Source organism: Hylobates moloch, unplaced genomic scaffold, assembly GCF_009828535.3.
Source record: "Hylobates moloch isolate HMO894 unplaced genomic scaffold, HMol_V3 SCAFFOLD_12, whole genome shotgun sequence".
NCBI classification, from domain to species: Eukaryota; Metazoa; Chordata; class Mammalia; order Primates; family Hylobatidae; genus Hylobates; species Hylobates moloch.
The window spans coordinates 105,266,548-105,290,470 of NW_026652287.1; the positions used below are offsets into that span (position 1 = coordinate 105,266,548).

Sequence of the window (23,923 nt, forward strand, 5' to 3'; positions counted from 1 at the left end):
ATACTAAAGTGGTCACACAATTGTCCTTTGAGCAGTTAACATAGGAGTATAATAGATAGAGAAGTTTTGTAATGTGCTGCTGGAGTCTTGAATTTTTAAAGGGTTTTTGTGTCAGTATTCATAAATTATGTTGGGGAGGTGGTTTTCTTTGTGTGTTTGCTTGGTCAGCTTTTCTATCAGTGTGCTGAATGCAGGGCACACTGGATGCTTTCCCTTCTCTTTGTTTTCTGTGCTGTGATGCAAGTGGCATCAGAACTACCCATTCTGGCAGTATTGAGCTGTGACATCTGCACCTAACCGCCATCCTTGGTGAGGACCTGTTTGCCACAGAATAGAGGGCTAGAGTCTTTCTCTGTGACTCTCCCCAACCCCCAGCCTTTCTGGGGGCCCTGTTTCTGATTTCTTCGTATTTCAGCTTCCTGGCTCAGCATTAATATTTTGTTTTTTGTTTCCACATTTAAAGTTTTTCCTTCCATTCCCTTCACTGAAAATCTTTGTTAGCAAAAGAGGTCACTAAACTATTTCACCTGCAAAGTCTCCAGCAATGTAAGTACTTTGTATCTGCCTGCAGTGGTTTCTGTGCCCCTTGGTTTTTGAGACGGAGTCTCACTCTTATCGCCAGGCTGGAGTGCAGTGGCGCCATCTTGGCTCACTGCAACCTCCGCCTGCCAGGTTCAAGTGATTCTCCTGCCTCAGCCTCCAGAGTAGCTGGGACTACAGGTGCGCACCACCACGCCCAGCTAAATTTCAGTATTTTTAGTAGAGACTGGGTTTCACCATGTTGGCCAGGATGGTCTTGATCTTTTGACCTTGTGATCTGCCCGCCTCGGCCTCTCAAAGTGCTGGTATTACAGGCATGAGCCACTGCGCCCAGCCCAGCCTCCTGATTTTCCTTTTGGTCTTTATGTCTCTGGATTACTCAGGCTGTGACAAGTCTGCGTTTCATCTTTCTTGGAGCTGAGGACCCATGTCCTGAATGGGCAAACCTCCAAGCCATACAATTCTGGATGATCTGGTAGTATCCTAAATCTGGTTGGTGTGTGGGGCACTGTGGGTGCCACACATCTTGGGAGAGCTGACTCCACAGGTGACAGATTCAGGGTAGTGTCCCAGAGTCAGAGGCCACATGAGGGGAGGCTCATCAGGAGGTACTGTTGGAGCCTAGGCCTGAGGTGATGGGTGTCCAACTCATCTCTGCTCTGTCACAGAAAGAGTCCTTAACTAGATGCTGTCCTTCCTCTTCTCCTTCTCCCACCTCACAGATACTTATGGAGGGCCTTTTCTGTCCCATGCAATATACTTACTAAAAACTTAGGTGATAAACCAAAGTGCTTACATAATCCCTACCATCTTAGACTTCATAGTCTAAACAATGATGGCCTTTTACAAACATGTTACACAGATACAGTGATAAATGTACTGAGAAGGAAAAGAGCCTGATAGAAAGAAGGGGAACACTGGGGGAATTACTTTAGAAGACCTAGTCAGGGGACACTACAGGGGTGAGATTTAAGCCAATTCCTGAAGGGAAGTAAGTCTGTGGACATACAGGATTGGTGGTGAAGACAGCTTCTAGGCATGGAGGCACCATTTGAGGTGACTGTCAGATGGGAAAGAACTTAGCATTTCGAGGGGCACTTCAAGCCTAGTGGACTAGGAGCAGGTAAAATGAAGGGATGTGACATTGCTTTTCACAGCTCACTCTGGGTGGCTTGTGAAGAAAGAATTGTGGTATGTCACAGATTGGAGGCAGGCAGGGCCCGCAGTTACACCTGGTAATACCTGCTAACGTGGTAATAAGTGGCCTGAGAGTAACAGCACATTTGGGGAGAATCAGGTGTGTGTGATTCATAGGTGGACTCAGTGGGACTAGGTGAGTAATTGAGAGGGATGAAAGAATAAGCCACCAACAATTTCTCGTAGGTGACTGTGTCTAACATATTTCGTACGTAAAGTCGGACCTCCTGCACATAACAAAATCCACAGATGCTCAAGTCCCCGATATAAAATGGTGTAGTGTTTGCATATGACCTACTCATATCCTGCCACATAGTTGAAGTCATCTCTAGATTACTTATAATACCGAATATGATGTAAATGCTGTGTAAGTAGTTGTTATACTGTTTAGGGAATGGTGACGAGGAAAAAAAGTTTGCACATGTTCAGTACATTTGCAACCATCCTTTATATATTTTTTTGAGTTGAGGTCTCACTCTATGTATCACCCAGGCTGATGTGTAGTGGCATGATCATGGCTCACTGCAGCCTTGAACTCCTGGGCTCAAGTGATCCTCCTGCCTCAGCTTCCCGAGTAGCTTGGACTATATGTGTGTGCCATTACGCCTGGCTAATTTTTATATTTTTTTGTCACCATGTTGCCCAGGCTGGTATCAAGCTCCTTGCCTCAAGCAATCCTCCCCACGTCAGTTTCCCAAAGTGCTGAGATTACCGTCTTTAGCCACCATGTTTAGCGCATCATTCATTTTTTTTTTCCCTCAAATATTTTCAATCCAGAGTTTGTTGAATCCACAGATGTGGAACCCACAGAATATACAGGTCCAACTGTACATTCTTTTTGTCAATATCTTTTTTTCTTTCTTTTTTTTTTTTTTTTTTTTTAGACAGAGTCTCGCTCTGTTGCCCAGGTTGGAGTGCAGTGGCACGATCTCAGCTCACTGCAAGCTCCGCCTCCTGGGTTCACGCCATTCTCCTGCCTCAGCCTCCCAAGTAGCTGGGACTACAGGCGCCTGCCACCACGCCCGGCTAAATTTTTGTATTTTTAGTAGAGACAGGGTTTCACCATGTTAGCCAGGATGGTTTCAATCTCCTGACATCGTGATCTGCCTGCCTCGGCCTCCCAAAGTGCTGGGATTACAGGTGTGAGCCACCACCATGCCTGGCCTTTTTTTTTTTTTTCCGAGAGTCTCTCTCTGTCACCCAGGCTTCTGTAGTGCAGTGGTGCAATCTCAGCTCATTGCAACCTCTGCCTTCTGGGTTCAAGTGATTCTCCTGCCTCAGCCTCCTGAGTAGCTGGGACTACAGGACTGTGCCTGTATGTGTCCATCGCTTCTTTTAAAAATATGATAAAGGAAGCAGGTGTGATGGCTTATCACTGGAATGCCAGCACTTAGGGAGGCTAAGGTGGGAGGATCACTTGAACTAAGGAGTTCAAGACCACCTGACAAACACAGCAAAACGTCATCTCTACTAAAAATAAACATAATAAGCCAGATGTGGTGCTGCATCCCTGTAGTCCCAGCTACTTGGGAGGCTGAGGCAGGAGGATTGCTTGAGCTTGGGAGTTTGAGGCTGCATTGAGCTGTGATTGTACCACTGCACTTCAGCCTGGGCAATACAGCAAGAAACCGTCTCAAAAAAAAAAATATATATATATATATATATCACATATGAGATAAAAGGGCCAGGTGTGGTGGCTCACGCCTGTAATCCCAACACTTTGGGACGCCAAAGCAGGAGGATTGCTTGAGGCCAGAAGTTTGAGATCAGCCTGGGAAACATGGTGAATACAAGTCTGTGCAAAACAATAACAAAAATTAGCTGGGTGTGGAGGCAGGAGGATCACTTCAGCCTGGGAGGTTGAGATTGCAGTAAGCTGTGATAGCACCACTGCACTCCAGCCTTTGTTTCAAAAATGTGTGTGTGTGTGTGTGTGTGTGTGTATGATAAGGAAGAAAAATTATTTCTGAGTTTTTGGCATTAGCCAAGGATGTGGGGATGTCTGGTAAAGACCTAGACTTTGCTGAGGGGAGGAAATAAGGAGTTTGTGTTTTCTGTGTTTTGTTTTTCACCTTTGTTTTTTGTTTTGAGGCAGGCTCTCACTTTGTCACCCAGGCTAAAGTGCAGTGGCCCCATCTCACGTCACTGCAATCTCCACCTCCCAGGTTCAAGCAATTCTCCTGCCTCAGCCTTCTGTGTAGCTGGGACTACAGGCACCTGCCACCACACCTAGCTGATATTTTGGATTTTTTAGTAGAGACAGGATTTCACCATGTTGGCCAGGCTGGTCTCAAATCCCTGACCTCAAGTGATCCTCCCACCTGGGCGTCCCAAAGTGCTGGGATTACAGGTGTGAGCCACCACACCTGGCCTGTTTTTTACTTTTTATGTTGAAATGATTTTTAATCTTTTTTTCGGCCAGGTGTGGTGGCTCATGTCTATAATGCCAGCACTTTGGGAGGCCAAGGCGGGTGGATCACCTGAGAAGTTCGAGGCCATCCTGGCTAACATGGTGAAACCCTGTCTCTACTAAAAATACAAAAAATAGCTGGGCATGGTGGCGAGCGCCAGTAGTCCCAGCTACTCAGGAGGCTGAAGCAGGAGAATGGCATGAAGCCGGGAGGCAGAGCTTACAGTGAGCCGAGATAGCACCACTGCACTCCAGCCTGGTGACAGAGTGAGACTGCATCTCAAAAAATAATAATAATAATAATAATAATTAATAAATATACAAAAATTAACTGGACGTGGTGGTGTGCACCTGCAGTCTCAGCTACTCGGGAGGCTGAGGCAGGAGAATCGATTGAACCCAGGAGGCGGAGGTTACAGTGAGCTGAGATGGCGCCACTGCACTCCAGCCTGGCAACAGAGTGAGATTCCGTCTCAAAAAAAAAAAATGTGTATATATATATACACATATGTGTGTGTATATATATACGTGTGTGTGCATATATACTAATATGTATATACATATACATACATGTGTATACACATATATACTAATATGTGTATATGTATATATACTAATATGTATATATGTATGTATATATATACTAATATGTGTATATATTAGTGTGTATATATACACACTAACATATATACATATATACACACTAATATATATATACATATATACATATGCATATGTATAGACATGTATATGTATGTATATGTGTATATATACTAATATGTATCTATGTATGTATATGTATATATATACTAATATGTATATATATTAGTGTGTATATATATATATACACACTAATAGTATGGATAACTCAATAGCTTTCACATTGACTGAAGTTTTTGAACTGTCCCATGTCTTAACTGATTCTCGTAATGACAGATGAATGAGAAGGCACCATAGAGACACTCAAAGGTTTGCAAAGCCAGTCAAATACACCTATTTAGACCTAAGAAGGAGATGCCACACAGCACATAAAAACATCCGTGTGGAAGTCATAGGTGTTTAGAATGAAATGCTTTACTGTGAGTGTGAGATGAGAGAACTGTCTTCTAAAGTGGTCAGTTTGTCCCAACAGTGGCATAGCTGTGCCTCTTATTAATGCACAGAACTGGTATTGAGTTTAGACTTGGGCCATTTTGACAACTCACTCTGTGTGCTTCTCCAGCTTCCCATGATAGCAAGAATGGCAGTCAAGTCAGCAGTCCCCAACCTTTTTGGCACTAGGGACCGGTTTTGTGGAAGATTTTTCCATGGACCTTGGGGTGGGGAGGGATGGTTTTAAGATGAAACTGTTCCACCCCAGATCATGAGGCATTAGATTCTCATAAGGAGCATGCAGCCTAGATCCCTCACATGCACAGTTTACAATAGGGTTCATGCTCCTGTGAGAGTCCAGTGCCACTGCTGATCTGACAGGAGGCGGAGCTCAGGTGGTAATGCTCATTTGCCCGCCGCTCACCTCCTCCTGTGCAGCCTGGTACCAGTTCATGGCCTGGCAGTTGGGGACCCCTGGTTTAAGTAGAAGGGAAACAAATGCTAGGACAAATGGCATTCATCCTCAGGAAAGCACTGAATGAGGAATGATGCTGTGACGATAAGCAATGTAGGGAAAATAGGTGGCACTCGAATCTTCACCTCTCACTAATGTCCCTTTAAGAACCATTGCCATATATGTGGCTCTTGGGTGGAATACTTGAGATGTAAACTATTACAGATTTAGTCATTAGGAAAGGAATACAGGGAAGAGACTATTATGAAGGTCATGATTTAGGAAACACTGCAGGGCACTTTACATTTTTTACTTGTCAAGAAGTTAAGTAGAGGCCAGGCACAGCAGCTCATGCCTGTAATCCCAGCACTTTGAGAGGCCAAGGTGGGCAGATCATTTGAGCTCAGGGGTTTGAGACCAACCTGGGCAACATGACGAAACCCTATTGCTACATAAAATACAAAAATTAGCCAGGCATGGTGGCGTGTGTCTATAGTTCCAGCTACTTGGGAGGCTGAGGTGGGAGGTTGGCTTGAGCCTGGAAGGTGGAGGTTGCAGTGAGCTGGGATCCTGCCACTGCAGAAAAGAAAACAAAGTTAAGTGGGAAATGAGTCCTACAAATAAGAACTTAGCAGCTTTTTTGAAACATAGACCAAACATGAGTCTGAAAAATAAGTTTGATGAGGCGAGTGTTTTATTGGGAGGAAGAAAGCCAAATTCTTCTTGAGATTCCATCCTTTGTATAGCTTGAGAGGGTCACATAGGCTATGGAGTGATCAACAGCATACCATTCTTTTATCCAAGAATAAGATGGAGTAAATGTGTTTAGTTTGAAAAAATTCACTTTCAGCCTGTCTTTGCCTTCTTTAATGTCTTTGCTCTCTTTAATGTCTTTGCCATCTTTCATGAGACATTAACCAGCAAACACCCCAAATGAAGTAAGTCCTTTTCATGAACTTTTCACCATCTGAGAACTCACACAGGGAAGAAACCTCAGAAATATGATCACGTGAGGAAAGACTTCTGGCCTAACTCAGTCTTATCTTGAGAGAATTCATACTGGAAAAGTTCTTACATTGAGTATTACATCTAAGAGCTTCTGAAACCATGAGAATATAATTGCTGTGGGAAAGGTTTCATGCATAGCTCCCTTATTCAGCATCACAGAAGTTGTACTAGAGGTTACCTAAGAACATAGGGCTGGGAAGGCTTTGGGTGTCCCAGAACTCACTGGCAAGGATCCCTCTCTGAACACAGCATTTTGGGAACCCCTTCAGTAGGAGTCCTCATTGTTTTCAGCATCAGAGGACTCATATGGGCAAACATCCTGTGAATGTAATCTGTGCAGACAAATGACCAGCCTTAACTCTCACCTTATGTGACAGAACGAAAAAAATGTACACTGGAAAGAACCCCATTGAATAATAAAAATGAAATGTCTCATCCTATTTTTATATCATGTGGTAGAGAAGGCAAACCCTACATAAAACACTGATAAGTATATAAATGTAGTTAATCTTGTCTCTTCTAATTTGCTTATTATCTGACCTGAACATCTAGAAGAAATATTTAAAATATGGATGAGAGCAGGTGTTCTTTGACTTCTGTATGTCCCCATTTGCTAACACAATGACTGAATTACTAGGAACTCAGTACATACTGTTGTGAACAGTTGCAGGAGACAAGAGTATGTCTTCAAAGAGAAGACTGAATACAAGGCCAGGCTTTGAAACAAAAGGGTAGGTAAGAGAGGGTAAAGGAAAATCTTGAGAGAGTGCTACAAAGAACTCTGCAGGGCCCACATTCTTGGCAACTAGGTTGAGTCTGGAATGTTGGGTGGCTGTCGAACATGTTTTGGCTGGAATTCAGTGAAGCAGAGTCATCTCATGCTTTGTGATCTTTTATTGAAGAACACTTTACATTCTCTGCCACCTCCCACATATCTGATCTCTAAGACCTGTGTAAATCGTGATCCTGTTATCTGGGGATCACTCTGCCTGTGTTCTAGGGCTTGTAGTCAGGGATAACTTCAAAGCCTGAAATGGCTTAACTAGTAATTAAGAAGGAAAACAAATGAACTAAGTGTTTGAAGCACACATTTTTGGGGGAGAAAGAAAAATACCATCAACAGTCCTATAGAAAGAGGAACAATGGCTTTAAGAAAAAACAGAAGAAGAAATGAGTCAGAAATAGAGAAGAAAAAAATATCCCAAGAGCTCATTTTCTGGGTAGACAAAATGCCAAAATGACTTTGAGTAAGTAAAGAATAAATAACCAACCAGTAAACCTATACAGGGGAAAAGAACTGTACAGATATTTTACATGTAGTTTTTAGTTATAGTACTTTGCACAGCTGTTACAAAGAATGAGCAACCTCTTTATGTATTGATCTGAAACTGCATGTGTGTACTTAAAGTATATGACATTTTAATATATAAATATACATAAACTATTTCTTAAAATTCAAGTGTGCTGGCTTTGGCTTCACATATACTAAAATTGGAACAGTACAGAGAAGATGAGGATAAAAATTTAAAAATAACAAAATACATAGTCAAGTGCGAACACACAAACATGGTTGTGTGTCAGCTGATCCTCAGTGGAAAGACATGGAGACTTCTTTGGAATTTCATATTAACTTTTGGAGGTGCTGCCCATGACAGTGATATATGGAAATGGCAGCTCCTTCCTGTCGTGTCACTGCTTCCTGGTCTAGTTCCTGACACAGTGTGGGTGCTCAGTCATTATTTGCTGAGTGTAGGAATGAACAAACAAAACATGGAAGGATTTTTGGAAAAGTGTAGAGTTGCCAAAATTAGTCCTAGGAGAAATATTAAAATTAACTTTGACTTTTTTTTTTTTTTTTTTTTTTAGAACAAATTGACCACTTGCATCTGAGTACTGCCCTGAGCAGTGGAGATTTTTTAACTTCCCATTAAAGACAGGGATGGGTGCAGTGTCTCACACCTATAATCTCAGCACCTTGGGAGGCTGAAGTGGGAGAATTGCTGGAGCCAGGAATTGGAGACCACCCTGGGCAGCATAGCAATTCCTGGTCTCTACAAAAAATTTAAAAATTAGCCATACATGCTGGGGTGTGCACCTCTGAAATACTATTAAAATGATACTATTTGGGTGGGCACGGTGGCTCAGGCCTGTAATCCTAGCACTTTGGGAGGCTGAGGCAGGTGGATCACCTGAGGTCAGGAGTTTGAGACCAGCCTGGCAAACATGTCAAAACCCTGTCTCTACTAAAACTACAAAAAATAGCCAGGTGTGGTGGTGGGCACCTGTAATCCCAGCTACTTGGGAGGTTGAGGCAGGAGAATTGCTTGAACCCGGGAGGCGGAGGTTGCAGTGAGCCGAGATTGTGCCATCACACTTCAGCCTGGGCGACAGAGCAAGACTGTGTCTAAAAAAAAAAGATTCAGCAAAATGACATTACAAAATAAATTCATAGTAATAGCTTGGCTTGGCCAGGTATGGTGGCTCACACCTGTACTGGGGTGGCTCAATCCCAATACTTTGGGAGGCCAAGGTGAATGGATCACTTGAGGCCAGGAGTTCAAGACCAGCCTGGCCAACATGGTGAAACTCTGTCTCTACTAAAAATACAAAAAATTAGCCGGGCGTGGTGGCGTGCACCTGTAATTTGGGAGGCTGAGGCATTAGAATTGCTTGAACCCGGGAGTTGGACGTTGCCATGAGCAGAGATCGCACTACTGCACTCCAGCCTGGGCTATGGAGCAAGATTCCGTCTCAAAAAGAAAGAAAAAGCTTTGGTTTACACCAGGAATATCAAATTTGACATGGATATACAAAATATATTAATACCTTTAAGAAGTTATACCAAAGAATAAATTATTAAAGAATGAGCAGGACCTATTTGAAGAAAGTTGTAAGTGTTGTAGTGTGGAAGACTTGATAAATAGAAGTATTAACTTATTTTGAGGGCTTAAAAAGGCTAGAAGTACTGATGTCCTTTTCCTGAGTCCTGAAGTCATTCTAGCCATCAACCTCTGGAGAAATGCTGCTTGGGCCGTTTTACCATGGGACCAGAAATACAAGTCCCTGACATGGGCTTGGCTGAAAAGAAGCAAGTGGGGTGCAAACTGTGCTTTCATGTTACAAAGAAGCTATGTTGAATCAACAAATATTACTTGAGCACTTGCCAGGATTCCAGGTACTGTTCCAGGGTTGGATCACAGCGATGAGCGGGGCAGGTCTTACACCTGCTTTCATTGGGCCTCCATCCATTCCATGGCTGACTGAATCAACAAAAATGAACTTGCCCATTCGGCACTTCAGTTGCACTGGGCACCTTACAGCTGCTCATTGGCCCTGCAGCTAATGCTACTATGTTGGACGGTACAGATCTAGAACATCTCATTTATAGAAAGTTCCATTGGACAGCACTGCCCTAGGTAGGGTGACAGACATGATAGATTAATGAATCAGATATTTGGGATGGTAATCAGTGTTGGAAAGAGAAGGAAACAATGGTATATGTTGGTGGGGGACAAGCGAAGTATGGGTGGGCAGCAGTAGTTCAGAACTAAGTAGGAAGATGGTTCTGAGGAGGTGACATTTGAGCTCAGAGCTGAATGGGAAAGGCGAACCAGGTGAAGATGTTGGGGAAAAGACTATACCAGGCAGGAGGGTGGTGCACATGTGGATCTCTGGATGAAAGGCCATATTCTAGGAAAAGTAAGATGGTGGCTGTGGGAGACCCCTTTAGTGTCAAGGGCATTAAATAACAGTTTGGAACCCAACTCCTTTGTTGCCCACTATGTTAGGCCGTTCTTAAATTGCTGTAAATACCTGAGACTGGGTTATTTATGAAGATAAGAGGTTTAACTTGCTCACAGTTCTGCAGGCTGTGCAAGGGTGGCACTGGCATCTGGTTGGCTTCTGGGGAGGCCTCAGGGAGCTTTTTACTCATGGTGGAAGGCAGGGAGCAGGCACATCATTGCAAAAGCAGGAACCAGAGAGAGGAGGAAGGTGCCACACGGTGTTTTTTTTTTTGAGACGGTCTCACTCACATCTAGGTGGTAGTACAGTGGTGCGATCATGACCCACTGCAGCCTCGACTTCCTGGGCTCAAGCGATTCTCCCACCTCAGCCTCCTGAGTAGCCAGGACTATAGGCGCATGCCGCTACGCCTGGCTAATTATTATTAGTATTATTATTATTATTTGTACAGATGGGGTTTTGCCATGTTGCCCAGGCTGGTCTAGAAGTCCTGGGCTCAAGCAGTCCACCTACCTCAGCCTCCCAAGGTGCTGGGATTACAGGCGTGAGCCACTCTGCCCGGCTACACTTTTTTAAACAACCAGATCTCGTGTGAATTAACTTATCACCAGGAGGATGGTACTAAGCCATTCTTGAAGGTTCACCAGGCCCCACCTCCAACACGGCATCATTTTTCAACCTGAGATTTGGTAGGGACACAGAACCAAACCGTATCATCCACTCTGCAACCCTGGGCAGGGTTCCTAGCCTATCCCAGCATGAATTTTTTTTTTTTCTTTCTGAGATGGAGTCTTGCACTCTCGCCCAGGCTGGAAGTGGCATGATCTTGGCTCACCGCAACCTCAGCCCCCTAGGTTCAAGCGATTCTCCTGCCTCAGCCTCCCGAGTAGCTAGGACTACAAGTGCACACCACCACGCCTGGCTAATTTTTGTATTTTTAGTAGAGACAGGGTTTCACCATATTGGCCAGGCTGGTCTCAAACTCCTGACCTTGTGATCTGCCCGCCTCAGCCTCCCAAAGTGCTGGGATTACAGGCGTGAGCCACCACACCAGGCATATTTCTTTTGTGTATGGGTTGTACATTTGCTTCCTGGGACTGTGGGCAGCCTTCGTGAAATGATGGTACTGTCATTGATTCAAAAACTGAGTGATGTAAAGATGATCAGTAGCCTTTGGCAGATCCTCTACTTTGGGGTGTGAGATCCGCAAGTCCCAGTTGGCAGCCTCAGTGGTACACTGGAGGAGACAGATGCATGAGGTAATCCAACAGGGAGCTTCGGGGCACTGAGGGAATGATGAGAGAGAACAGGAAAGCTGAGAGCTTTCTGGACAAGGAGGAAAAGTGATGGGGTACTGTGCCCAGGGATTAGGGGAGCTGAGGGTAAGTACTCTTCTGACTTTTCCCCCACAACAAGCTGCTAAAAAGATCATTGCTTTTCGTTATATTTTGGACTGGTATACCTGGCTAATCAGCATTCACTGGGAAACAGCACTGGGAGGAAGACAGCTGCCTAAGGCCTGTCTGTCTGTCACCCTGGAAGGGAAGCAGCAGAGAGGTAGAAATAGCCTGAGAGAAGAGAATAGTGTCAAGAGGGAGAAACCAGCAGCTCCCATCAGCCCTTACCACATGCTATGCCTGGACTTTGGTATCTAATCACGTTGGGTGAAGAAACTCAGGCTCAAGAAGTTAATCTCTCTTGATTAAACCCCTTGCTGTGAGCCTCAGTGAATTTGTTTCACAACCCATTAGATAGACAATTGTAGGTGAGGTGACTGCATTGCTACGGGCTCGTTCAGTTACTGGGCTGAAAGCCATTTGGGGCTCCAGCTGGTAGGCATGATGCAGCTCCACATGAGTGCTTTGCGTCAGTCATGTCTGTGGAATGAGAATCCAGTTCCACCTCTACCTGCTGGTGAACTTAAGAGCCTCCATTTTCTCCTCCATGAAGTGCAGCTGCTAATATCCTGGAATAGGCTGTGGTAAGGATGGCCCTAAAGGTCTTGGGATAGTCTGTGGGTTGAGATTTGGAGGACTGAGGTGCACAGAATGAGTCCATCACTTCCTCACCAGTTTCTGGGTTTGTGGCCTGTCCGTTCACTGTGGTGTCCTTGGTTCCATAGCACGCAAAAGGTGCTTTATGATAACTGTGTACAGAACAGAGTGTGGGGCCTCATGGGTTAATAATAAAGATTAAAGCAGAAGTAAGTACATTAGAAAGGGGTGGGGTGGAGTAGAAGAATCCAACAGTTGTTTTCCTAGGGGCTAAGGCACGAAAATCCCTCGATTAAGGAATACGGAAATGAAATTTTAGAAATTTATGAAGTAACATGTTAAGATTTTTAAGTGTCATGCGTGGTTACCTAAAATAGTACTGGTGGCCCAGTGCTGGTCTGCCACTTAGCCCCCCCAGGAAGTACAGATTCAGTTGGTGCATGTCCTAGGCACTTAGTCCAGTGCTGCTGGGCCTCCACTAAATCTTATCCCCAGCTGCTTCTCAGGAAAAATTCAAGCCTTAAGAGCTGTAATTGGGCCGGGCATGGTGGCTTACACCTGTAATCCCAGCACTTTGGGAGGCCGAGACGGACGGATCACCTGAGGTCAGGAGTTCGAGACCAGCCTGGCCAAGATGGCGAAACCCCGTCTCTACTGAAAATACAAAAATTAGCTGGGCATGGCGGCGGGCGCCTGTAATCCCAGCTGCTCGGGAGGCTGAGGCAGGAGAATTGCTTGAACCCGGGAGGCGGAGGTTGCAGTGAGCCGAAATCGCTCCACTGCATTCTAGCCTGAGCGATTAAGAGCAAAACTCCGTCTCAAAAAAAAAAAAAAAACAAAAAAAAACAAAAATAAAAACAAAAAACGCTGTAATTGAAAGAAAATAAATGAAGTATGCTTTCAAATTAAGAAAAGTTACTTGGGGCGAAATAAGTCCCCAGAAGTCCTAAGAAACAGAAAGGGAATTAAATACCCATCAGAGCAGTTATAAATGAGTTGGAGAGGCCAAGCCCCCAAAATGAAAATCCCTCAAAAGCTTATTTGGGGGAAGAGGTTGGAATTAGGTGCACAAGTGTGTCTGATTAATATTATCAAGAAGAAAAATCACTTCAAGCGTAGACTGAGAATGGTCGAAAATTTAAAGCGTAGCTCAGGTCCTGATCTATAACTGCGCCACCTCGCTGGAAAGACGGCCTGGGCTGCAAGGAGGCGGCGCGGCCACTGGCTCTGGGCAGATCCCAACGCGGAGCTAACTCCCTGGGCCCGTGCCAGCGGTGGGCACCTCCAGCCAAACCTGTGCAGCGTGCAAACGGGACGCCCAGACAGACCAGGGTTTGTACTCGAGGACCGGGAGAGGGGAGGGGTTGGGAGCTGTCTGCTGTGGCCTCAGCGGAAAGTCTACCCCAGCCCGCGAGGTCCAGAGAAATACTTGCAGGTGGGGCAGGCGTGGAAGCTCCTGCCGCGCTGCCCCGTTGCCCCATGTAGGCCCAGGACGTGTCCCTGTCAGCGGGGACTGGGGAGAACGGTACCGGAAGCCCGTGTCTCGGAGGCTGCTGGGAACTGTAGTCCCCGCGGGTGACGTAGTTGTGGTCGCTTTTCCGGGTCCAGGGGGGCGGAGTTAGAGGCGTGGCCTGGAGGCGTTTTAGGCGTCGACCCATTTCGTCGGCAGAGAGACCGGGTCTTGTGTGGACGGTGCGATTCTGGGCGAAAGGGTCAGCTTATGGTTGTGGCCTGGGATTCCTGAGTGCGCGATGACGGACTCGGCGGGTGCTTGAGAGACCAGGGCCGAGGAGGGTCTTGTGCAGGTGGCTGCCGGGCTCTGAAAGATGCTTCCGCCCGAGCTTTTTTATTTTTAACGTAGCTGCAGCTGTTGCACACTAGTAATTTTCTGCTCTGCGACCGTTTTTCAGCGTTGTAATAATCACGCTAAAACTAGTGCAGGTTTTACTGCTTACAAGGGAGTTTTTAACAATTTTCTTAAACCGTGTTACACCACTACCTGTTCTTCCAGTTTTGTCCTAACACACCGCGCGGGGCAGGAATTGTATGTTGTGGAAATAAAGACCAGGCCGTCCAGATGAGGACACGCAGAGGTTGACTCAGAGCCGGGTATAGTAGGGAGCCAGCCACGGTCCCCTGTGTTCTGTAGAGAGAGTCAAAGGCAGGTAGCGGGTGAGAAGACGTGCGTTCATAAGGGAGGGTTCTGAGTGGAGAACCCTATTGGCTTGGGGGGAGCAATAAAAGGGTATACTGGCAGTCATCTAAGTCCTGACCTGTGCTTGTTGCCAGAGGTTGTGGGTCAGTGCTGTGTTAACTATATTTGGTTTGGCTGTTGTGTTCTTATTCATTCCCTTGGTGCCTCTATACCTGTCTTCATCTCCGAAAAGCTCCAGTAGATTCATCCAGTGAAAGTATCTGTGGTTCCTTGCTGTGGCTTTGCTAGTTCATGCTGAGCTACTTCCTGGTAGAATTGTGCTAACCATTTATATTCACAACAGCAAGGGTGAAATTGCAGGTTTGCTCTTGTTGCCACTAAACATTACAAATATCAGAAGTAAGTCATAATCTGTAGTTATTTATACTTTTATATTTGTTTTTAAGGCCTTATTTGTTAGGGACAATGTCAGGCTTGGTAGCCAAGGCTGGAGTGCAGTGGTGCAATCATAGATAACTGTAAAATCAAATTCTTGGGCCCAAGCAGCCCTCCTGCCGCCAAGTAGCTAGGACCACAGGTGTATGCCATCACACCTAATTTAAACTTTTTTAGAGACAGGGTCTTACTACATTGCCCAGGCTGGTCTCAAGCTCCTGGCATGAAGCGAATCTCCTGCCTCAGCCTCCCGAAGTTCGGGGATCACAGGTGTGAGCCACCCCACTGGCCAAATTATTTAGAATTGGCATTTTGGAGGGGAGTTTTAGAGAGCTTTCTTGTTTCCTCTTGTTTTGTGCTGCCTCCTCAGCATTTCAGGACAGTCCTGGAGGTCAGTTTAGCAGTGTGCTCTTGTGGACTCTGTGCCAGGACCCAGAGCCCCTGCCTTTCCCAGATATCCTCGTTCTTGTCCCCAGTGGAGGCTGGAGAAGGTTCTTTTTCCTGTGACCGTGCATACATGTACAGTGTCACAGACCCCTTCTCAACCCTCATTGCCTTTTGTTCTTTTCCCTATAACAGCTCTATGGAGATATAATTCACACATTGTGAAGTTCACTCTTGTAAAGTGTACAGTCCAGTGTTTTTAAATATATTCACAAGGTTGTACAGCTGTCACTACTGTCTAATTTCAGAACATTTTCTTCACCCAAGAAAGAAACCCCATACCCATTAGCAGTCTCCCACCAATCCCCTCAATTTCTCCATTTCCTAACAATTACTAATCTACTTGTCTGTCTTTGGATTTTTATATTCTGGACATTTCATATAATATGTGGCCTTTTGTGTCTGGCTTCTTTTACTTAGCATGATGTTTTCAAATTTCACCTGTGTTGTAGCATATAGTAGTAGTACTTCATTCCTTTTTATTGCCAATATTTCATTGTATGACTAGATCACAATTTGCTTATACATCCCTCAGTTGATAGACAATGGGTTATTTGTACTTGTTGGCTATTATGGATAACACTTTGGTGAACATTCTTATAGAAGTTTTTGGGGACATATGCTTTCAATTTTCTTAGCGATATATACTTGGGGGGAATTTCTGGGTCATGGATAACTATGTGTTTAACTTCTGAGGATTTGCCAACCTGTTTTGCAGAGTGGTACAGCATTTTATATTCCCACCAACAGTGTATGACTATTCTAGTTTTTCCACATCCTCTCCTGTTACCATGTGTCTTTGGTAACAGCCATCCTAGTGGGTTTGAAGTATATTCCACTGTGGTTTTGACTTGCATTTCCCTAGTGAAGAATGACGTTGAGCATCTTTTCATGTGTTTGTTCTCATTTGTCTTGCTCTGCTTTTGACTTAGAGTATCCTGAGCTCCAGCGGGACCCTAAATTGGATCCTCTTCCTTCTGAGAGTCCCCTGATGAACATTGAGGTTGTTGAGGTCCTCACACTGAACCAGGAGGTGGCTGGTCCCCGGAATGCCCAGATCCAGGCCCTATATGCTGAAGATGGAAGCCTGAGCGCAGATGCCCCCAGTGAGCAGGTCCAACAGCAGGGCAAGCATCCAGGTGACCCTGAGGCCGCACGCCAAAGGTTCCGGCAGTTCCGTTATAAGGACATGACAGGTCCCCGGGAGGCCCTGGACCAGCTCCGAGTGCTGTGTCACCAGTGGCTACAGCCTAAGGCACGCTCCAAGGAGCAGATCCTGGAGCTGCTGGTGCTGGAGCAGTTCCTAGGTGCACTGCCTGTGAAGCTCCGGACGTGGGTGGAATCGCAGCACCCAGAGAACTGCCAAGAGGTGGTGGCCCTGGTAGAGGGTGTGACCTGGATGTCTGAGGAGGAAGGTAAGTAGAAGGGTGGGTAGAGAGACAGCTTCATGAGGGTGTCTTGGAGGACCCTGTGGGGGAGATAAGAACTCTAGGCTTCCTGGGAAGGTCATGGGAAGGATTGTGTCCACTCCATACAGACCAAGGACATCCATGTTGCCCACGTGTTCCTGAGTCAGAGCCACTGAAACTCTTGCATTCTTTAGCCCTGCGTGGGCTTCTGATGGAAGCACACAGATGAAGTGCTTCGTTTTTCTCCCTCTGGCATCCCTGCTGCACCATAAGCCCTGTAGCACTTGAAAAGATAGACAGGAGTACTGAGCTCACACAGCCTGCAGTAGCAGGAGAGACAGGGATTTGACAAATGAGAATGCACAGAAACATGCTGGGACTATGAGGAGCTCAAGGTGATGGTAAGGCTCATGAAGGTCTGCAGCTGACACCTGGTGTGGAGTGGAACTTGGCCAGGGTAAAGAAAGGGGGCAGGAAAGATGTGCCATGCAGAGGGGAGCACTGCCTGTAAGGGCCAAGATGGAAGGGATCACAGTAAATGCAAAACTCAGAAAAATCAGGTATCTTTGTGATGGAAGGGAGCAGAGGTTGGAGCTGGCACAGCCGTGGGGACTTTAGTCCTAAAGCAAAGCAAAATGTTCTTCTAAAACAGTAGGGCTTCATCCCTGAGTTCCAGAACTGGTGGCACCACTGGATTTGACCTTTAGAGATTCACCAGGCTGCATGTGTGGTGGATGGTGGACAGAGGATGGGGGTGAGACTGGACACAGGCTACCCACAGCTATTGCCATGCCCTCTGATGGGGTGGTGTCTTGGATAGGAGTGATGGTGATGGCTGACTGGGGAGAGACTACATGTGTGGAGTGTATATTTGGGAGTAAGACTCCAAGACTTAGTTTCTTCATCAGGCTGAGTTTCACAGAACGTGCGTGCTTCTGCATTGTCTGCATTGCTCACCTCCATTTTCCACATTCACAGGTGCCCAGAAGATGTTTCTAATGTGAACGAATGATTGACTGGTTGATGTTTGTGATTGCAGGGAAGGGGAAGGTATCCTGCAGGGGGATGGTGGGATTCTAAGAGGCCAGGGCATCCTGGAGATCGGGTATCCGAGGCAGCAGGGCAGGCACTTGCATGAGTTGTGTCAGATGCACCAAGTCTGGGGTGCTGTACTTGGCAGAATAATTGCCCCAAAGGTGTCCATGTCCTGACTCCTGGACCCTGTGAATAAGTTGCCTCACATGACAAAGGGGACTTTGCAGAAACAATTAAGGATCTTGAGAGGGAGAGATGCACTGGATTATTTGAGTGGATCTAACATAACCACAGGGGCCCTTAGGAGAGGGAGGCTGGAGGGTCAGAGGAGATGTAATGATAGAAGCAGCTGATAGAGGAAGAAGCCATAAGCCAAGTGTTTGGGGCGGCCTCTAGAAGCTGGAAAAGGCAAGGAATGGATTCTCCCTTGGAGCCTCCAAAAGGAACATAGCCATGCTGACACCTTCATTTTAGCCCAGTGAGGCACAAACCAGACTTCTCATCTCCAGAACCATAAGGTAATGCATTTGCATTAATCTGAGCCGCTGGCATTGTGGCAATTCACTATAGCAGCAATAGGAAACTACTTAGGTGCCAAGGAGACAGTTGTGGGGTTAATGAGGTGAAAGTCAGTGAATTCACCCTGTGTTTAACGTCAGGGGTGAATGAAATAAATTAGTGCCACAGAAGACAATGGGAAGAGGCTTTCCAGAGAACCCTGAGAATCTCACATTATGTGATCAGTGTGTTAGTTGGGATGCTTGGGTGTGACTGCTGCAAAGCCTTGCACAGAATGGCTCCAGGGAGAAGCAGAATTTGTTGGAAAAGTTCCAGGGTGCTCGAGCATCAGGGAGGGCTGGACCCAGGAGCTCCAATAGTGTCCTGCAGACTTGTCCTGTCCCTCATTCTTACCTCTTCTGCTCTCCACTGGGTTCACTCATGGGCAGGCTGTCTGCCTGCATGGGATTTCTCTTTCCCAAATGTTCCAACTAAAGCCTCGTTGGCTCCAATCATCTGGCTACAGGCTGTGTTCATCCCAGATCTAATCACTGTGGCCGAGAGAAAGGGATGGTCCAGTGGGCCAGCCTAAGTCATCTTGTGGCCCACCTTGATGGTGGGGGTGGATTAGCATTGTGGAAGCCTGTGGACCATGTGGGGTCATGTGAGGAATGTTAGAATGAAGGAGCCGTGGTTACAGGGGCCCTCGGGCCAGGTGGAGCTGTTGTTTTCTTAGGTGGAGGAGACTTGGTGACGTTCACCTCAAGATGGCTGCATTTCATGGGTCCAGTGAAAGTCTCACCTTCCATGAGGTGGGAGGAGAGAGGGAAGAAGGAAGAGGTGCCCAAATAGGCAGGGTGGAGGGCTTGGAGGCCGGAAACAGGGGCTTTGACTGTAAGGAGGAGGCGTCAGTCAGCTGCCTCACAGGAGGGGCTGGGGCCCTCAGCAGCCCTCGGAAAGGGAAGGAGTGGGACCAGAGTCTCAGCAGTGAGGACACTGGTGCCCTGTGACCCTTGGAGGGTGAGCCATCCTGGGCCCATCCAGGTGTGGGCACTGGGGCACGTGCTGTGAGGGGAGCAGAGCTGGTGAGAAGGGAGGACAGGAGCAGAGGCTGTCATGGAGCCACAGTACGACGCAGGTGTGCGGTGGCCCCATGGGTTGCAGAGAGGCCACCCTTGCCCTGCCCAAGGGTCCCCACACCTGCTGACCTCCTCTGGCTGGTGTCTCCTCCCAGTACTTCCTGCAGGACAACCTGCCGAGGGCACCACCTGCTGCCTGGAGGTCACTGCCCAGCAGGAGGAGAAGCAGAAGGAAGATGCAGCCATCTGCCCAGTGACAGTGCTCCCTGAGGTAAGCGGGGAGTATCACCCTGTTTTGGTCACGGCATCTCCTGTGAGGCAGGCCCACCCCTGAGGCATCCACTCTGCCCTGGGCTTTCCTAAGACCTCACAGGCTGGGGCATTCTGAGATTCTGAGCTCTTAGGTCTGTGCTGAAGCAATCTGAGTATGAAGAGCAGCCCTGCCCTCCAGCCACTGTGGCATCACTGGAGACAAGGCATGGTGACCCGGGAGTTGAGAAAGCAGGAGGCAAAAGGGAAGGGACTAAGTGTTTATAGAGACTTGAGAGGTGGAACTACCACAGGCAGGCACATCTGTATCCAGGTCAGAACAAGAGAGCCCTCAGCCTTCAGAAATGCATACTTAGGTATTTATCTTTCGTATCTGGGATTTGCTTCAGAATTACACAGAGCTGGGATGTGGGTGAAAAAGATTGGTCCTGATGGGCTGACCACTGGGGTAGTGGTATGTATGTGTCATTGGTCAGACCTGTTTGCACTGCAAGTGGCTTATACTGGCTCAAGCGTAGAAGTAAATTTATTGGCTCTCATGTATTCTCTGGTAGGCTTCAGGCAAGGCTGTATCCAGGTGATCCCAGGTGATGGGAAGAATCTCTGGCCAACCTGTTTCATGGCTCTGCTTTCTCCCCTTTCTTCTTCTTCTTCTTCTTCTTTTTTTTTTTTTTTTTTTTTTTTTTGAGATGGAGTTTCACTCTTGTTGCCCAGGCTGGAGTGCAATGGCACAATCTGAGCTCACTGCACCCTCTGCCTCCCAGGTTCAAGTGATTCTCCTGTCTCAGCCTCCTGAGTAGCTGGGATTACAGACAGCCGCCACTACACTCGGCTAATTTTTGGTATTTTTAATAGAGATGGGGTTTCACCATGTTGGCCAGGCTGGTCTCGAACTCCTGACCTCAGGTGATCCACTCACCTTGGCCTCCCAAAGTGCTGGGATTACAGGTGTGAGCCACTGCGCCTGGCCACTCCCCTTTCTTCTTAGGCAGATGTAAGCAAAATGCCTCAGATCCTGGCAAAGCAGGGTTGGGGGGAACCTCTTCTTCCCAAAGTCCCAGTCAGTTCCCCAGAAAGGACCAGTCATGGCTGTGCCAGGGTGACTGCCCTCCCCCAGGTCAGCCTTGTCGACAAAGGCAGGGTCTTGGTTGTCATTTCCACCAAGTGGGAAGACAGTATTAATAGATGGAGAACCCTCTGCAGTGGGAAGATTTCAGCACTGGGCAAGCTGGATAGAGCCGTGGTTAGGATGGAGTGGTTTGCTTGTTGCACTTGGAGCTCTTTATGAAGCAAGGGCTCTGCCTCCCAGCCTGAGACCCAGACCCTGGTTTGGACCCAGTAGAACTCCTGTGGGCCCCGGGTTGGTGTCTCTGAGCAAATCCCCAAAGCAGGAGAGTCCAGAGCACCGTGAGCTCTGTCAGAACCTCCCAGCTGGCCTTTCTTCTGCCTTCATTGACAACCCTCTGACCCTCTTGCTGAGCATAGACACACATGTGATGTTACAGGAGCCAGTGACCTTCCAGGATGTGGCTGTGGACTTTAGCCGGGAGGAGTGGGGGCTGCTGGGCCCAACACAGAGGACCGAGTACCGCGATGTGATGCTGGAGACCTTTGGGCACCTGGTCTCTGTGGGTAAGGCTGTGCCCCCTCTTCACCTACCTAAGGGCTGGTAGGCCATGGGAGCCCCAAGTCAGGGGTGTTCACCTTCTCTGGACTCCACACTGGGCATTCCCTCAAGGGGCCCTTGCTCCATCCAGGGCCTGTAAGTGGAACTGTAGACCTGGGGCGGGGGGCACTGGGTGGCCAGAAGCAGCCTTAGGTCCAGTGAAGGAGTGATTTGCTATCTATCTCCTGAGGGAGTATGAGAGAACGGGAACTCGAGGAGCTCGGAGGACACTCCCTGCCCTTCCTGTCCCTTGTTCACCAAGGTCAGTGCTCCTCCTGCTGCTTCATTGCTTTTCAGTCTCTCTTCAGGTTGCATGACTCTATTTGGAAAAAAAAACATCCTGACTTTTGAACTTAATTATGCATTTCATGCTCTCAGACCCATCCCAGCACATCTCTCTATGGTATCCACATCTTTTGTTTATTTTTTTCAGGGTGGGAGACTACATTGGAAAATAAAGAGTTAGCTCCAAATTCTGACATTCCTGAGGAAGAACCAGCCCCCAGCCTGAAAGTACAAGAGTCCTCAAGGGATTGTGCCTTGTCCTCTACATTAGAAGATACCTTGCAGGGTGGGGTCCAGGAAGTCCAAGACACAGTGTTGAAACAGATGGAGTCTGCTCAGGAAAAAGACCTTCCTCAGAAGAAGCACTTTGACAACCGTGAGTCCCAGGCAAACAGTGGTGCTTTTGACACAAACCAAGTTTCGCTCCAGAAAATTGACAACCCTGAGTCCCAGGCAAACAGTAGTGCTCTTGACACAAACCAAGTTTTGCTCCAGAAAATTCCTCCTAGAAAACGATTGCGCAAACGTGACTCACAAGTTAAAAGCATGAAACATAATTCACTTGTAAAAATTCATCAGAAGAGCTGTGAAAGGCAAAAGGCCAAGGAAGGCAGTGGTTGTAGGAAAACCTTCAGTCGGAGTACTAAACAGATTACGTTTATAAGAATTCACAAGGGGAGCCAAGTTTGCCGATGCAGTGAATGTGGTAAAATATTCCGGAACCCAAGATACTTTTCTGTGCATAAGAAAATCCATACCGGAGAGAGGCCCTATGTGTGTCAAGACTGTGGGAAAGGATTTGTTCAGAGCTCTTCCCTCACACAGCATCAGAGAGTTCATTCTGGAGAGAGACCATTTGAATGTCAGGAGTGTGGGAGGACCTTCAATGATCGCTCAGCCATCTCCCAGCACCTGAGGACTCACACTGGAGCTAAGCCCTACAAGTGTCAGGACTGTGGAAAAGCCTTCCGTCAGAGCTCCCACCTCATCAGACATCAGAGGACTCACACCGGGGAGCGCCCATATGCATGCAACAAATGTGGAAAGGCCTTCACCCAGAGCTCACACCTTATCGGGCACCAGAGAACCCACAATAGGACAAAGCGAAAGAAGAAACAGCCTACCTCATAGCTCTCAAGCCAATTGAAGAAACCTTGCCTTTTCAGCTTGACCCTGCAATATAACGTGCACAGGCCTGCTTGTGAATCAGGACTGAATGTGAAAGGGAAGCATTGAGTGAGGACATTCCCAAAACCAAAGGACAGCTGAGGAGACTGCCCAGCACATAATGAATAAATAAGAAAATGAGTGAGGAGTTATTAACATCAGTTGGAAAAAAGATTTCCTATTCACTTGATATTGTTTGTTCACTCATTTAGTCATTAAAAGTGAGATTAATAAAATCTGAAAATGTTATATAATAACTTTAAAAAGCCAGGTAATTAATAATCTGCACTGATATTACATCCACAGTACCACAGTATTTATGTGTATGAATTAAGGATTAAAAGATAATGTGGATAAACTGTTGATCTATTTCTGTGTAGAACCTGTGTATTTCCTGTCTGCTTAAATATCTCTAGTAATGATTAATATTTAAGCAACATTAAAACACAAGGAAGGAGATTATCAGATAGTTCTAGAAGATTCTGTGCAAGGCTGCAGCACCTTGGGCACAAGATACTATGTGAGTTGGGATGACTGGATCTTTCTGCTCCTTAGGGGGTTGTCATGATATGGTTAGGTGGAGGTAAGGAAAACTTAAACCCAAAGGGCTGGAAACCCCAGGCAAGTGTGGGGCTTCCTGGGAATATTCATGTTTCTTTTGTTTTTTTTCACACAGAATCTCGCCCTGTCACCCAGGCTAGAGTGCAGAGGTAGAATCATAGCTTACTGTAGCCTCGAACACCTGGGCTCAAAGGATCCTCCTGGCTCAGCCTTTCAAGTAGCTGGGACTACAGGCATGCACCACCATGCCTAGCTTCATTTGGTTTGTATTTCCATTTTTCCTGAGAGACTATCACAAGGAAGGCAACTGCTCTGGCCAGGAGCCCATCACTAAGTTAAGCAAAAAGGCACTGGCAGAAATAGAGCATGTATTTGCCCAGAGTTCACATTCTTTCTCCAGGTCACATAGCCCATAGTATATGACCCGCTCCATTCCTTGTTCTAGGCTCCACCTTTGCTCTTGAGTTCTGTGTAACATTT

At 46.7% G+C, this 23,923-nt stretch overlaps 1 protein-coding gene across 4 annotated transcripts in view; it reads left to right on the plus strand.

Annotated features, from left to right (window-relative positions):
- ZNF274 (zinc finger protein 274) overlaps positions 1 to 23,251 on the plus strand; it is a 31,015-nt gene extending 7,764 nt beyond the window's left edge. For 2 of the 4 annotated variants that reach the window (XM_032171366.2, XM_058425450.1), the window contains exons 5-8: positions 16,406 to 16,888; positions 19,650 to 19,765; positions 21,270 to 21,396; positions 21,864 to 23,251. In XM_032171366.2, the coding sequence (XP_032027257.1) occupies positions 16,406 to 16,888; positions 19,650 to 19,765; positions 21,270 to 21,396; positions 21,864 to 22,846 (1,709 nt within the window). In that variant the 3' untranslated portion in view covers positions 22,847 to 23,251. The remainder of the gene's footprint in view (positions 1 to 16,405; positions 16,889 to 19,649; positions 19,766 to 21,269; positions 21,397 to 21,863) is intronic. The other 2 variants (XM_058425452.1, XM_058425451.1) reach the window with 1 other exon arrangement.
- The last annotated feature ends 672 nt before the right edge of the window (positions 23,252 to 23,923 follow it).